At 33.6% G+C, this 13,906-nt stretch overlaps 2 protein-coding genes across 4 annotated transcripts in view; one reads left to right on the top strand and one right to left on the bottom strand.

The window, feature by feature from the left end:
* LOC138913840 (uncharacterized) overlaps positions 1-11,445 on the bottom strand; it is a 73,298-nt gene extending 61,853 nt beyond the window's left edge. The window contains exon 1 of the mRNA XM_070218919.1: positions 11,429-11,445. The gene's annotated coding sequence lies outside the window, so the exon portion shown is untranslated. The remainder of the gene's footprint in view (positions 1-11,428) is intronic.
* Positions 1-13,906, top strand: part of l(2)41Ab (lethal (2) 41Ab) — a 344,790-nt gene that overhangs the window by 18,782 nt on the left and 312,102 nt on the right. For all 3 annotated transcript variants that reach the window (XM_070214114.1, XM_044393648.2, XM_070214333.1), the window contains exon 3: positions 7,336-7,895. In XM_070214114.1, coding sequence (XP_070070215.1) covers positions 7,336-7,895 — 560 coding nt within the window. The remainder of the gene's footprint in view (positions 1-7,335; positions 7,896-13,906) is intronic.

Raw genomic sequence — 13,906 nt, 5'->3', positions numbered from 1 at the left:
TCCTGGAATTTTTCAGTAAAATCTGTCTCTTAGGATTGGAGCACACGTAATGTTATTGCAATATTTAAGTCCCCCAAAGTTATGCAATGGGACACGATTGCAGATAAAAGGTCTTCATCACTATGGACGGCAGTCCATGTAGTGACGAAGCGCACCAGGAGAGTGTGCGAAGGCGACTACTATATATACACGAAGAAATGAAAATCTACTGTGATGGTCCGATCATAATGAATTATACACCTATCGAAAGGTATTTCGAAAACTAACAGGATTGCATACCAAGACTCTAAGAAAATTAATTGGCTTGGGAGAGAGAGCGGTGAAAGTGAAAAAGTGAAAATTTCGAAATTTGGAGCTGCTGGGGCCGGTGGGGATAAAAGCCCCCTCGAAATGTTTTAGTTGTATTCCTTTTGAAAATACCCGTCATTTGTCAAAATCCGACGCTCCGTTCAAAAGTTATAGCCAAAATAAGATTTCCTTCGTCTTCCCAAAATGAAAATTTAATTCTGTTTGTCAGTTTGTCAGTTTGTCCAAAACATGTTTTTTAAGTTTTGAAAATTTGATATGACGTTCATCACATCGATATGAAAAACTTTTGTTCTACCACTTTTGGAAAAACTCGCTAGTTTAGCGGGAAAACAGCTATAAATAGCTAAAATTCGGAAATCCGTAACTTATATACTACTAAAGCTACAGACTTGTGCTGCATCTCGTTTGAAAGGGGTTTTTAAATGCTATAAACGCCTTCTATATGCAATTTCTGTAAATGTAATAGTTAAAAAAATATGAACAAAAGACAATTTTTTAAAACTTTTTTAGCTTTTTTTTATTTTTCTCAAAAACGGCTCTAACGATTTTCTTTAAAACCTTAGACTGTATAGCCCTTGAAATTCCTTAAATTTTGGTATATAACACATTACTGTAAAAAGTCACGTTTAAAAGTTATTTTTATTCGAAAATAGCCACTTTTGCCAGCTCGAACAATTAACGCTCCCTGAGTATTGAATTTTGTGGGAGGGTATCCGAACTGTATTTTAGGGTGATGGAATCAGTAAATTTGCACTTAAGAGTTCCATCTAGGAATCTTTTGTTCTACGACTTTTGGAAAAAGCCGCTACTTTAGCGGGAAAAAACTAAAAATAGCTATATTTCGTTAGTTTGTAAGTTCTACACTACTAAAGGTACCGACATGTGCTATACATCGTTTAAAAGGTATTTTGAAATACTTCAACGCCTTTTTAACTTAATTTGTTAAAATACAATAGTTTAAAAATTATGATTGACCAATTTAAATTTAAATGTATATGGGCGGTTCTTTTACAAACCGAACACCTTTTATTGGCTCACATTATTGATTTGCCTGAAACTTTTTTTACACGTACTATTCGGAAAATAAGTAAACACGTGTATCAGGATTTGACCGAAAAAAAATTATTTTCCTAGTTAGAATAAATATTTAAAAATGTTTAATAAATTACATAATATAAAAAAATAATAAATAAAATAAATTTAAAATTATTGTTTATTAAATAGACGGTGTAAGTTTTTAATTGATTAAAAAATGAGAAAATGTGAAATTTTTTTTTTGGCCAAATCTGTTTGGTTTGTAAAAGAACGGACGCTATAGCAAAATAAACGTCCTTAACAACTCGACTGGCTGTGGCCACACCACAAATATCGCCAACAGTTGTAAGAAAACTGCCGCTTAACACATGACGTTGTCGTTTCCCTGTAATAATGGTTTTTGATTATATAGAATTAATTAAATCAAATGAATGCACTTACTTCTCTACTTTAGATTCAAGTCGCAAAACAATTTTTTGCAAAACAAATAGCACCGTGCCTTTACACAAGCCAAACCTTTTAACAAATTCTTCATCACTGTAACGTTCGAAGTAATTTCTTTGGCCTGGATATATCGACGATATCCCACAGAGTTTGGTTTGAAGATAAATCGCTAGCGAATTCATTTTAAAATTGACTGGTAGATAAACTATAGAAAAATACCATAAAACAGTCATACTCACAGATAATGATTTAAACAAAATTTCAAACTAATAAAAAAACAAGAAAGGAAGTTAACTTCGGCCAGCCGAAGTTTATATACCCTTGCAGGTATGCTTACCTAAAATGTTGTTTTTACATTGTCAAAAATCAAAAAGTCTACTTTCTTTAAAGTTTTTTCTATTATTTTGTTAATTATTCCTATGGCAGCCATAAGATATAGTGGTCCGATCCGGCAATAGAAATCAGAAGACTTTTGGGAAAGTTTCATCGCGATAGCTTTAAAACTGAGGGACTAGTTCGCATAGAAACGGACAGACGGACATGGCTAGATGGACTCCGCTATTTATTTATTTATTTATTTCTTTATTCGCTATTGATGATGATCAAGAATATATATACTTTATGTGGTCGGAAACGTCTTCTTCACTGCGTTGCAAACATCTGACTGAAATTATAATACCCTCTGCAAGGGTATAACAATGTCGGCAGAAAGAAAGTTTCGCGGTAAAAATTATACCGATGAACAAGAGACAATTCTTGTAGAACCGGTGTCTTCGAAATCGGCTCCGGGAGATTGAATTCTTACATGCGTGCAATCTATGGCTCCAATGATTTTCGGAAACTTGGCTATTGAAGATCTTCAATACGCGGGTACTTCATAAATTGTTTTGAAAAAGACGTTATAGCAAAATGAACTTCCTTAAGAAGCCACTTGCGTAGAATCTAAGAGTTATGAGAAAATTATTGTCGTTTCCCTGTAATAATGGATTTTGACTATATGGAATCAGTAAAATCAAATGAATGCACTTACATCTTTACTTCAGATTCAAGTCGCAAAACAATTTTTTGCAAAACAAATAGCACCGCTTTTTCGCAAGCGAACCCTTTTAACAAATTCTTCATCACTGTAATGTTGGAAGTAATTTCTTTGATCTTGATATCTGCGCCGATAGGTTCGTACTTCAGACAAATCGCTCGGGAATTCGTTTTAAAATTAATTGGATGACTTTAGCAATTTTGATTTATATTTAACTGTAAATAGAATCACCTGTTTTCTAATGAAGAGTGGAACCAGATTGACAACGCTCGAATGTCTGGCAACACTTGCGCACAAGTCCAACCGCACAAATTTGGCACGGTGGATGAAGTACCGCGACAAAATTTGTCGCTACCTGCGCTAACGTAAGGACGAGTAACCCATTTTTTGTTTATCGCTCCGTTGTCCCGGCAGGCAAACTAAATAACGGACGAGAAAACTGCCCTTAATATGAAGAATACGGGTAATTATATTTCGATCATCTATTGAAAGAAAATGATGTTGAATTTTTCTGAGAGGTGACCCTAAAATTTGTGTCAATTTTGACGTGAAATCACCCATATCTGTTATGTTCGGAAAATGACACACAAAGTACTATACAAATGTATAATAAATGAAAATGATTGATACGCACAGTGTACTATTCCTTGTGTATTATACATGTGTGAAATAAAATGTGAAGTATTCTATTTAAATAAAAGACACGAGAAAAATACATTTTATTCTGACATGTACAATACGTCGTGTACTTTATTTCTGACATGTACGAAATAATTTCGATTTCGTACATCCCTGTTATGTTAACACTTAACATACTTGTTAAAAACTTGTAAAACCATAATAAGTAATTTTATGTATTATAAGTATTATTATAAGTATTATTATAAGTATTATTATAAGTATTATTGCTGTACAGTATACCAAGTGTACACTGAATGATATTAAAATTTTATTTTTAAAATTTGGATTTAAAAAGTTATAAATTGATTTTTATTCTACAATCCTGAATTCTTTAACTTTCTTTACCTATAAGCCACACTTTTATCAGAAACAAAAGACCATATGGGACAACCATGTTTTCATATATAAGCTGATAAATTCGGTGTTCCATTTTTCGATTATAATTGATAAAGATATGAAAATTTAAAAATTAGTATTGGCCATGGTGCTTGAAATTGGTTACTTGATTAATTTATTTTTCATTCATCTTTATTGTCTGTGTCGGTGTCTACATTTATGTTTATTGTGTCAATATTGTCGTTTAAGAACATAATTTGATTAACCATGTCTTTATTTGTACCAATTTTGCAACGTTTGTCCGAAATTAAATTTTTTGCAATACAAAACGCTCTTTCCGACGCTGCACTGCTTGCAGAAGCCGCAAAGATTTTGCAGCTTTTTTTAAAAAGCAGTGGGAACTGATCCTTTGAAGTGGCCCACCACACCCAGAAAAAAAAATTACCTTGATTTAATTCCACGTTCCTTAAATTAAGGAACGATGGACTAAAAATGGCTAAATAAGGCTATACATGGACTTAATGGTCTAATGGTCTAAAAAGGGATGGACTGTTACATGGACTTAGATCCATTTTTAGCCCATGTAGACTTAAAATGCATATGGGAAGAAAACTTTTAAGTCCATGTATAGCCTTATTTAGCCATTTTAAAGCCATTATTCCTTAAATCAAGGTCAATGGACCTAAATTAAGGAAATTTTTTTTTCTGAGTGCATTGAAGGATGTCAAATGTGGAGTTGAATCCAACGCGTACATTTCCGTATAAGTATATTTCATTATTAATTTTTTCCGAAGTATTGCGGTCCTCGTTGGTTGAGAAATTGTCCGAAAATATGGCATCTATCTCATGGTCGGGTGAAGGGATATGGTTTTCCAAAGAATCAGAAGCATACAAATTTATAATGGTTTTTATGTCGCCAATTGTTTCCTCTTTTTCCTCTTCGGAAAACTGGGACAACTTGTTGGTTTACGGGTTTAGAAATAAAGCCATTCTATGGAACTTTGTTAAATTTTGGAGAACTCCACTTTGAATAAGAGTAAGTAACTTAAATTTGGTATTTTGAATAATTTCCGGATCATCTGTGTCTAAACTGCAAATTTTTCGTAAATGATTAATATGTAGAATGGCCAAATGCAATGTTGGTTCCTTCGTAGCTTCTAATTTTTTGGATGCCATTTCAAAATGAGACAGTAATTTTATAAGTTCCCTCAAGTTGCTCAATCTTATTTCCGCTACCTTTTCCATTTGGTTTTTGTCTTTTAAAATATTTATAATTTGAATCCAGTTTGTTTCTATCGATTTAATCAGGTAATATACGGTGTTCCACCGTGTTGGGCAAAAACTTTTAAGGGAAATGTCCAAGCTGAAATTCATTCCAACGAGCTTACTGCATCGTTTAACCAATTATTCTAGTTCTGGAACTTCCTTTATTGATTTATCAATTATATTATGCAATAAATGGTTGATGCAAAATATATGTGGTAGTCCACGAAATGCCGATATCATGTTTGAACCTCGATCTGTAACTATGATAGGTTCGTCTAGTTCCAGGTCACATTTAAATTCGTTCAAAATTTTGAAAATTTTTCGTTTTATTCTTATGCCTATGGATATTCTTTGTTAAAGCAAATTTGTTGCTGTGTTTTTACTTACTGGTACAAGATTCACCCTTCATTGATTTTATTGCCAATAATCGATTAACTAAACTCCCTTCTGTGATAAAATTCATGGTAAGCGATAAATAGGACGTTTTTAAATGGTCGTCAGTCCAAATATCTGTCGTTATGCTATAGCCGTGACTTTTATTTTTCAGAATTTCATTTTTTATCTCCGTGAAGTAGTCGAAATAAATTTTCGATATGTTTCTTGAGATAGTGGTTGGATGGGGCAATAACTTATTAATATTTACATTTTCCCCAAAGGTGGCACCGACTTTAATGAGAAACTGCGCTACCTTTTTTAGTCCTGAGTCGTCAATTATATTAAAAGACCGTCCATTTTTTAAAGTCCATTCCGTTATAATTTTTACTCCGTTATGTTTTGTTGCCAAATCCACTTCCACTTCTTCTGGCCCAGCTGTCCTCATTGTATTATCTATTATGTAGCACTTATGTTTTACAAGGTTTGAAGTACTTTTTTTTAAATCGATAAACATTTTTGCAAGTTCTGCAGCACACAACACTTTTTAACTCTTGTCCTTTACGGTCATCAATTTTCCCAAAGGTGTTCCATACCTTGCTGCTTCCTCGTTTATTGGTCACGGTGTATTCTCCACTAATTATTTTACATTTTTTATTTGCCATCTCGGTCTTAGACAATTCCAGTAAATGTACCACAAATATAAAAATTAACCATCAATCTTACAAATTTGATAATTATTCTTACGGTTTCCATTTCCATGCTTACGAAATTATTTTCATACAGTTTCAATATTATTGTTGTGAATGACAGTAAGCACACTACTGTTCATATGAAATTTTTACTGAACACCTTTTTTATGAGGTGTACAGCATGAAAATCGATGAATGATCGTAGCATTCATTTTTAAGGTGTACTCAAAAAAGGTGTACTCATTTGAGTACATTTAATCGTGTACAGTATGTATAATACAATTTGAATAGATTCATGCAGGAGTCTAGCTCGTATAACACCATCACTAGAGGCTTAATTATACAATATTAAAAACCATGAATTCTTAAGGAGATAATGGTCACTTGTATATTTACTCGTACAACGCTATTAATTAGAGGCTTTATCATTCAAGATAAAAAACCGCGAATTCTTGAGGAGATAATGGTCCTTGTATATTTACTCTTACAGCGCTATCACTTAGAGGATTTAACATGCAAGGTAAAAAACCGCGAATTCTTGAGATGATATATATTTATATATTTACTTGAATAACAGTATTCCCAATGGCGCTATATCATAAAAGATGAAAAACCGCCAATTCTTCAGAAGGTGAAGGCCATTGTATATATTCACTCGTTTAACTGCATAACCAATTGCGCTTTATCATAAAAGATGAAAAACCGCGATTTCTTTAGCAGATATGGTCATTTATATAACAGCATCACGGGAAATAGTTAATGATATATTCTCTGTTAAGTATAAACTAAACAGTAATGTACGAAATCAAAATTAGTTCGTACTCGTCAGAAATAAAGTACACGACTTATTGTACATGTCAAAATAAAAAACATGTATTTTTCTCGTGTCTTTTATTTAAATAAATACTTCACATTTTATATCACACATGTATAATACACAAGGAATAGTATACTGTGCGTTAGACATTTTCATGTACTATACATATGTATTGTTTTCCGACCCCTGGAAGGAAGTAAGAAAAACAATAATAACTTATAATCAATATGGGTTTAAATATTTTTAAATCTGCATTTATAAGCAATGATATTTAAACTTCGGCTTGCGGAAGTTAGTTTATTTTCTTGTTTTATAATATTGTGGAAAAAATTATTTTTTATTTAAAGGTGAGGATGAAAACGAAACGCTTCTCAGGCTGCAAGGAAAACTTGATGAACTTCCAGAGTTCTTAAATACTATGGAAAACGATCTGCAAGACGCAATAAGAGAGGGAACGCGACTTGTCTCCGAAATTCGTAAGCTAGACTACACGCTAGATAAATATCAGACAAAAAAGTTTCGCTGTGAGGACACCATTTTAAAGTTGGCGCAGGATCACTTAATTACCGACAAAGCAACTGCGTACCGTTTGAAACTATTAAAAAAATCTCAGGAACGACGTCGTAATGTTGACTTATCATTATCAAAAGTTCAAAATCAGTTGGCATCATCAATGCTTGAGGTCGAAAAACTTAGATGTGTCGTCTTTAATGCAAGAACATTTAATGATAGTATAACTAAAAAATTGAAAAGTTCTGAAGATAAATCATGTACACTGGAAAATGATTTGAAAAAGATGCACATTCAAATAGAAATTAAAATGAAATTGTTCGAAAAAGTGAGCAACAAAATGGAACAGATTCAAAAATTATTGGGAGATGCATCTGGTAATCCTACTAATGTGAAGGTAAGCGTATTATTTTAGGAGTGTATGTCACAACGCCCTCGGGCTTATGGCCCTCAATTTTTTAAATATTTGCATTACCGTTTGTTACGATGTTCTCGATGGGTTTCATAACAGGTATATCAGATGTATTATTGCCCATTTTAAGGTATGGTTTTTAAATTGTCAAAAAAATTGTGTGTGCACTAAAAATAAGACTCTTGGAAGAGTTTCATAGCAATAGCTTTACAACTTAGATACTAGTTCGCATAGAAACGGACAGACTGACATGGCTAGATTGTCTCGGCTTAGAGGTGATCAAGAATATATCTGTTTTATATGTTCGATAACGCCTCCTTCACAGCGATGCAAACATCTGACTGAAATTTAATACCTTCTGCAAAGGTATACAAAAAACAAGCACTATAAGACTTTTTTTTACAAGAAAGGAAGCTAGCTTCGGTAAGCCGAAGCTTATATACCCTTGCAGATCATTCAATTAATTTATAAATCGCCAAAATGTTAAATTTCCTATTATTTCACATTAATTTTTCGATCGTTTCTATGGCAGCTATATGTTATAGTAGTTCGATTTTTTTAAAATTTAAATCGTAATTCGGAAATATTTAAAAATAGTCATATCCCAGAGTAGAAGAGAATGTTATAAAAATCAACAAAGATATAATTTTTTCCTATTAATTTCCATTTAATTTTTCGGCCGTTCCTACGGCAGCTATATGATATAGTGATCCGATTTTTTAAAATATTTAATTCGAAATTCAGAAATATATAAAAAATAATATTCCCAAGAGTAGAAGGTAATATTTGAAAAAACAAAGCTAGAAAAGCTAGAAAAACGAAGCTAGAATTTTTTTAACGATTCCTTCCTATGGGGGCTATAAGATATAGTTGTCCGATCCGGTCGGATCCGACATATGTACTACCTGCAATAGAAAGAAGACTCAAAAACTGAGAGACCAGTTTGCGTAGAAACAGAAGGACATACGGACGGACAGACGGAAATGGCTAGATCGACTTGTCTAGTGATGCTGATCAAGAATATATATAGTGACATATCCATAGTTCCACATAACTCTATGCACATGTCCATACGCCCACACACTTACACACACATACACCATCCCAGAATTCACCCTTCAGATAACCTTAGTTCGCCACCAGCCAATATCTAATTGCAAATGTACCCAGGCTTTAGACTAAACATCCAGATCGAATCAAATTACGTTATCAGTTCCTTACCACACTTTCGGACCCTCAATGGAAAATTACCATGAGAAAGAATCCCCAAAAGATTTAGACTAAACAATCGGATTGAGTCGCCGGGGCATTATCAATCAACATTCCAAAGGGCAATTTTAAAACTCACTCAATTAAAGCTAACTCCACGCATAGAAAGCTCTAAAGCTCAGAACCGAGGTATGATCATCAAAGAAGTTTAAGTTAAGAAGCGAGTTCAGTTTGAGACTTGTCTAAGGACAGTCGGTGTTCTTCCAAATAAAAAAATATTGTAATATTTTTTTAATTTAAATTAAATAAAGTTTTTTATACCCTTGTAGAGGGTATTATAATTTCAGTCAGATGTTTGCAACGCAGTGAAGGAGACGTTTCCGACCACATAAAGTATATATATTCTTGATCAGCACCAATAGCCGAGTCTATCTAGCCATGTCCGTCTGTCCGTCTGTCCGTTTCTATGCGAACTAGTCTCTCAGTTTTAAAGCTATCGCGATGAAACTTTCCCGAAGGTCTTCTTTCTATTGCAGGTAGTACATATGTCGGAGCCAGCCGGATCGGACCACTATATCTTAAGGCTCCCAAACAAATATAAGAAAATTCATTGTAACTTTGTAGGAAGTAGGCGTTTTGATTCTTGACTACTTAAAAACAAAATTGAAATAAATCGAAACGCTGAATCTGGAATCCCTGGAACTGCACCGAGTGAGTATTCTTTTATATACAAGGGTATATAAGCTTCGGCTGGCCAAAGGTAGCTTCCTTTCTTGTTTTATATTAAACTTATGGTGCAAACATTTTATTATATACTTTATGGGGTCGGAAACGTCTCCTTCACTGCGTTGCAAACTTCTGACTGAAATCATAATACCCTCTGCAAGGGTATAATTAAAAGCGTTGCCAAAATCTTAAGCTGGTCAGGCCAGCACGAGAGAGTGATGCAGCAATACATACATATGTGAAGACCACAACGTCGCAATCAGCAAATCGAATAAACACAAGAGAGAACGCTATAGTCGGGTTGATGTCCCGACTATATAATATCCGTCACTCAGCTAAAGGGAGTGCGAGGGAGATGGATATAAAAAAATGTTGCTTGTGCATAACTTTTTAATGAATAGTCCGATTTGAAAAATGTCTTCTACATTTCGATAGATATAAATATTCACAACAAAATTGTATTTATACTTCTCGGAAATCTTCAAAGGTGTGGACGCCAGACACTTTAAAATCGTTGGTAGGCGGTTGTGGGCGTCAGAGAGGGCGTGGCGCTCGGCTGAAATAAACTTGCGCTGCGTTGGAAACCCAAGAATATGTGTGGGTAATCCCACTTTCTAGCTTTTGTAGTATCCGAGATGTCAGCGTTCATACGGACAAACAGACAGACGGACATGGCTAGATCGACTCGGCCCTGATCAAGAATATATATACCTTATGGGGTCGGAAACGCTTCCTTCTACCTGTTACATAATTTTGAACGAATACAATATATCCTTTTACTCTATAAGTAACGGGTATAAAAATGTGAGACTTGGTGGAGGGGTCTGAATTTCAAAATAATTTAAATGCAGGTTTTTTGAAGTATGCTTTAAGATTATGAACAACACATTTAGAAAGCGGTTTAACAACTGTTTGCCCATAGAAAATAAGTTATTGAAGCAACATATAGACCCCGGCAGAACTTATCGTTTTCAAAAAATAGACACACGATGTTCTCCTTTACGCAGTTTTATTCCAAGTGCCGTCTGAGTCAATTCGACGTGGGTCGAAAAAGCTAACTGCGATCAGGGATTCTTCGAGTGCAACTTAACATAGTAAATAAACATTTACATGATCATAAATTAAAAAATCAAGAAAGGAAGCTATACTTTTGCAGATAAATTAAATACCATTATATTAATGCTGATTCGATCGGTGCAGGTTTAGGGATTCCATATATGTTATGGCCTATTAAAAATGTGGTTTTTAAGTTGTCAAAAATCAAAACGCCTACTTCCTAAAAATTTACAATTAACTTTAGTATATATATTTAATTATTCCTATGGGAGCCTTAAGATATAGTGGTCCGATCCGGCTCGCTCCGACATATGTAGTACCTGCAATAGAAAGAAGACTTTTGGGAAAGTTTCATCGCGATAGTTTTAAAACTAAGAAACTAGTTCGCATAGAATTGGACAGACGGACATGGCTAGATGGACTCCGTTATTGGTGCTGATCAAAAATATATATATACTTTATGTGGTCGGAAACGATAGGTCGAATGATAGAGGATTGAAATATAACGGTATTTTTTTATCTCTTACCTTTTATTTTTAAAAAATATTTTTATAAATTAGCTCCGATTTTTCAGTTATGCATAGCTTGAGACTCGTTTGAGTTATTTTAATATTTGGTATTGCAACTTTGAGAGATATTTTTAAATTTTTAATTTTAAAATTAAGTATTTTTTAAGAGAATTTTAAATTAAATTTTAATTAAATTAATTTTTAAATATTCGAGCTCTCCGGTGCTCGTATTGCTGTTCTCTTCTTACACGTTGCGCTGTTGTCTTTACTAGTAGGTCTTGCAAACAGGGTTCGTAAAATATCCCTCACAATCTGTCATTTTGCTCAAACAAAATAATTTCAAAATAGGGCGGTGATATTTGTCACAATAAAATGAGGAGTAACCAAGCAGGGCTGATGAATATTTTTCTGAAAAAAATCACAACTGCTTTATAGGAAAAATACATTTTCCTCATTTTTGACATACTGTGAGGAAAAACTGAGGAAAATATTAACCAAATTAATGCTACTAACACCAAGTTTGATTAAAATACTTTTTTTTATTATCTAGACTTTAATACAATTCATATGTTTGTAAACGCAGGTTACATCTTTTGAATCTTCTGTTAAGTCTACCACCGATTAAATACTTTATTTCTGCCCATTATAGATCGAAGACGCTTGAGTTGTTGTGCTATTTGTCTTCGACAATATTATCAATGATCATTTCATCACTCGTGAGGGATATTTTTATACCCTTGTAGAGGGTATTATAATTTCACTCAGATGTTTGCAACGGAGTGAAGGAGACGTTTCCGGCCACATAAAGTATATACATTCTTGATCAGCACCATAAGCCGAGTCTATCTAGCCATGTCCGTCTGTCTGCCTGTCCGTCTGTCCGTCTGTCCGTTTCTATGCGAACTAGTATCTCAGTTTTAAAGCTATCGCGATTAAACTTTCCCGAAAGTCTTCTTTCTATTGCAGGTAGTACATATGTCGGAGAGAGCCGGATCGGATCACTATATCTTAAGGCTCCCATAGGAATATTCAAACAAATATAAGAAAATTCATTGTAACTTTGTAGGAAGTAGGCGTTTTGATTCTTGACTACTTAAAAACAAAATTTAAATAAATAGAAACGCTGAATCTGGAATCCATGGAACTGCACCGAGTGAGCATTCTTTTATCTACAAGGGTATATAAGCTTCGGCTGGCCGAATTTAGCTTCCTTTCTTGTTTTCCCTCACTTCTTAATCATTTTATTTTCCTCACTCATGATGAATATTTGAATGAATTTGAATATTTGAATGAGCAAAGATGACAATTTGTTTGTATCGTGATTGATATTTATTTATTTTCATCATAGTCGGCTTGTTTTTGAGGGATATTTAAAATGAGTGCTATTTACGAACCCTGCTTACAAATACAAAAATTTTATTTTTCCACATCGTGAAGAATTGATGAAGCAACATGAGGATAATTATTTTATTTTCGGAAATCGCCGGCGTACAGAACTTTATTAATTTAAAATTTTCTTAAAAAACACTTAATTTTAAATTTAAAATTTCTTAAAAATATTTGTCTGAAAGATTTGAAGATGTACCACAAAGTTGCATACCAAATATTAAAATAACTTAAACCAGTCTCAAGTGATGCACTTGCAGTTGGCATTTTGTTTTTTGTTTATTCTTCCCAGTTTGCAAGTGTAAATATACGGGTGAAGTCGCAATCAGCTAATCAGGGCTGTAGTTTGTAACTTGGCAGGTAATTACCATTTTAATTTAGTCTTTTTTTATAATTTACGGTTTAAATAAGTAGGGAAGTGTAGGGTAAGGTGACGAACGATTCGTTTTTTGAATGTAACTTTTCTAAAAATCAATATTTTTTAAAAGTGTAAACTCAGAAAGTTGCTTACATCTACTGAGCATATCCCTGTAAAATTTGAATTCAAAATTCCAATGCAGCCAAATCTCACAGTGTTTGGCGTGAACCCTTCTTTTTTTGCACTTTCAAAAGTTGTAGGGTAATGTGACTAACGATTTGTTCTTTAATGTAACTTCTCCAAAAATCAATATTTTTTAAAAGTGTAAAAGCAGAAAGTTACTTACATTTACTAGTCATATTTCTGAAAAATTTGTATTCGAAATTTCAACGTAGCCAAATCCCACAGCGTTTGGTGTAAATCATCCTTTTCACAAACAAAACAAGAAAGGAAGCTAAATACCCTTGCAGATCATTCCTATTAATTAACAAATTAACAAATCGCAAAAAAAATTCTTGAATAAAAAAAGTTTGTCACAATACCCTACAAAAAGTTCGTCACGATACCCTACAAGGTAGACTTGGAGCAAAAACGGTGTCACACACGGTATACGTGCATATATTTCCCTGATTTTATTTACCACTCATCTTTGCTCTGGCACTGCTGAAACACAATTGAATAGGTTTGCTAGTTTGCGCACTACGTTTTTAGCGAAAATTACCTCACGAACAAATTACGGGACTTCTTATTAA

This window comes from Drosophila takahashii, chromosome 2L (assembly GCF_030179915.1).
Source record: "Drosophila takahashii strain IR98-3 E-12201 chromosome 2L, DtakHiC1v2, whole genome shotgun sequence".
NCBI classification, from domain to species: domain Eukaryota; kingdom Metazoa; phylum Arthropoda; class Insecta; order Diptera; family Drosophilidae; genus Drosophila; species Drosophila takahashii.
Note: the sequence above shows the minus strand (reverse complement) of the source record. Positions and strands in the feature narration are given on the sequence as shown.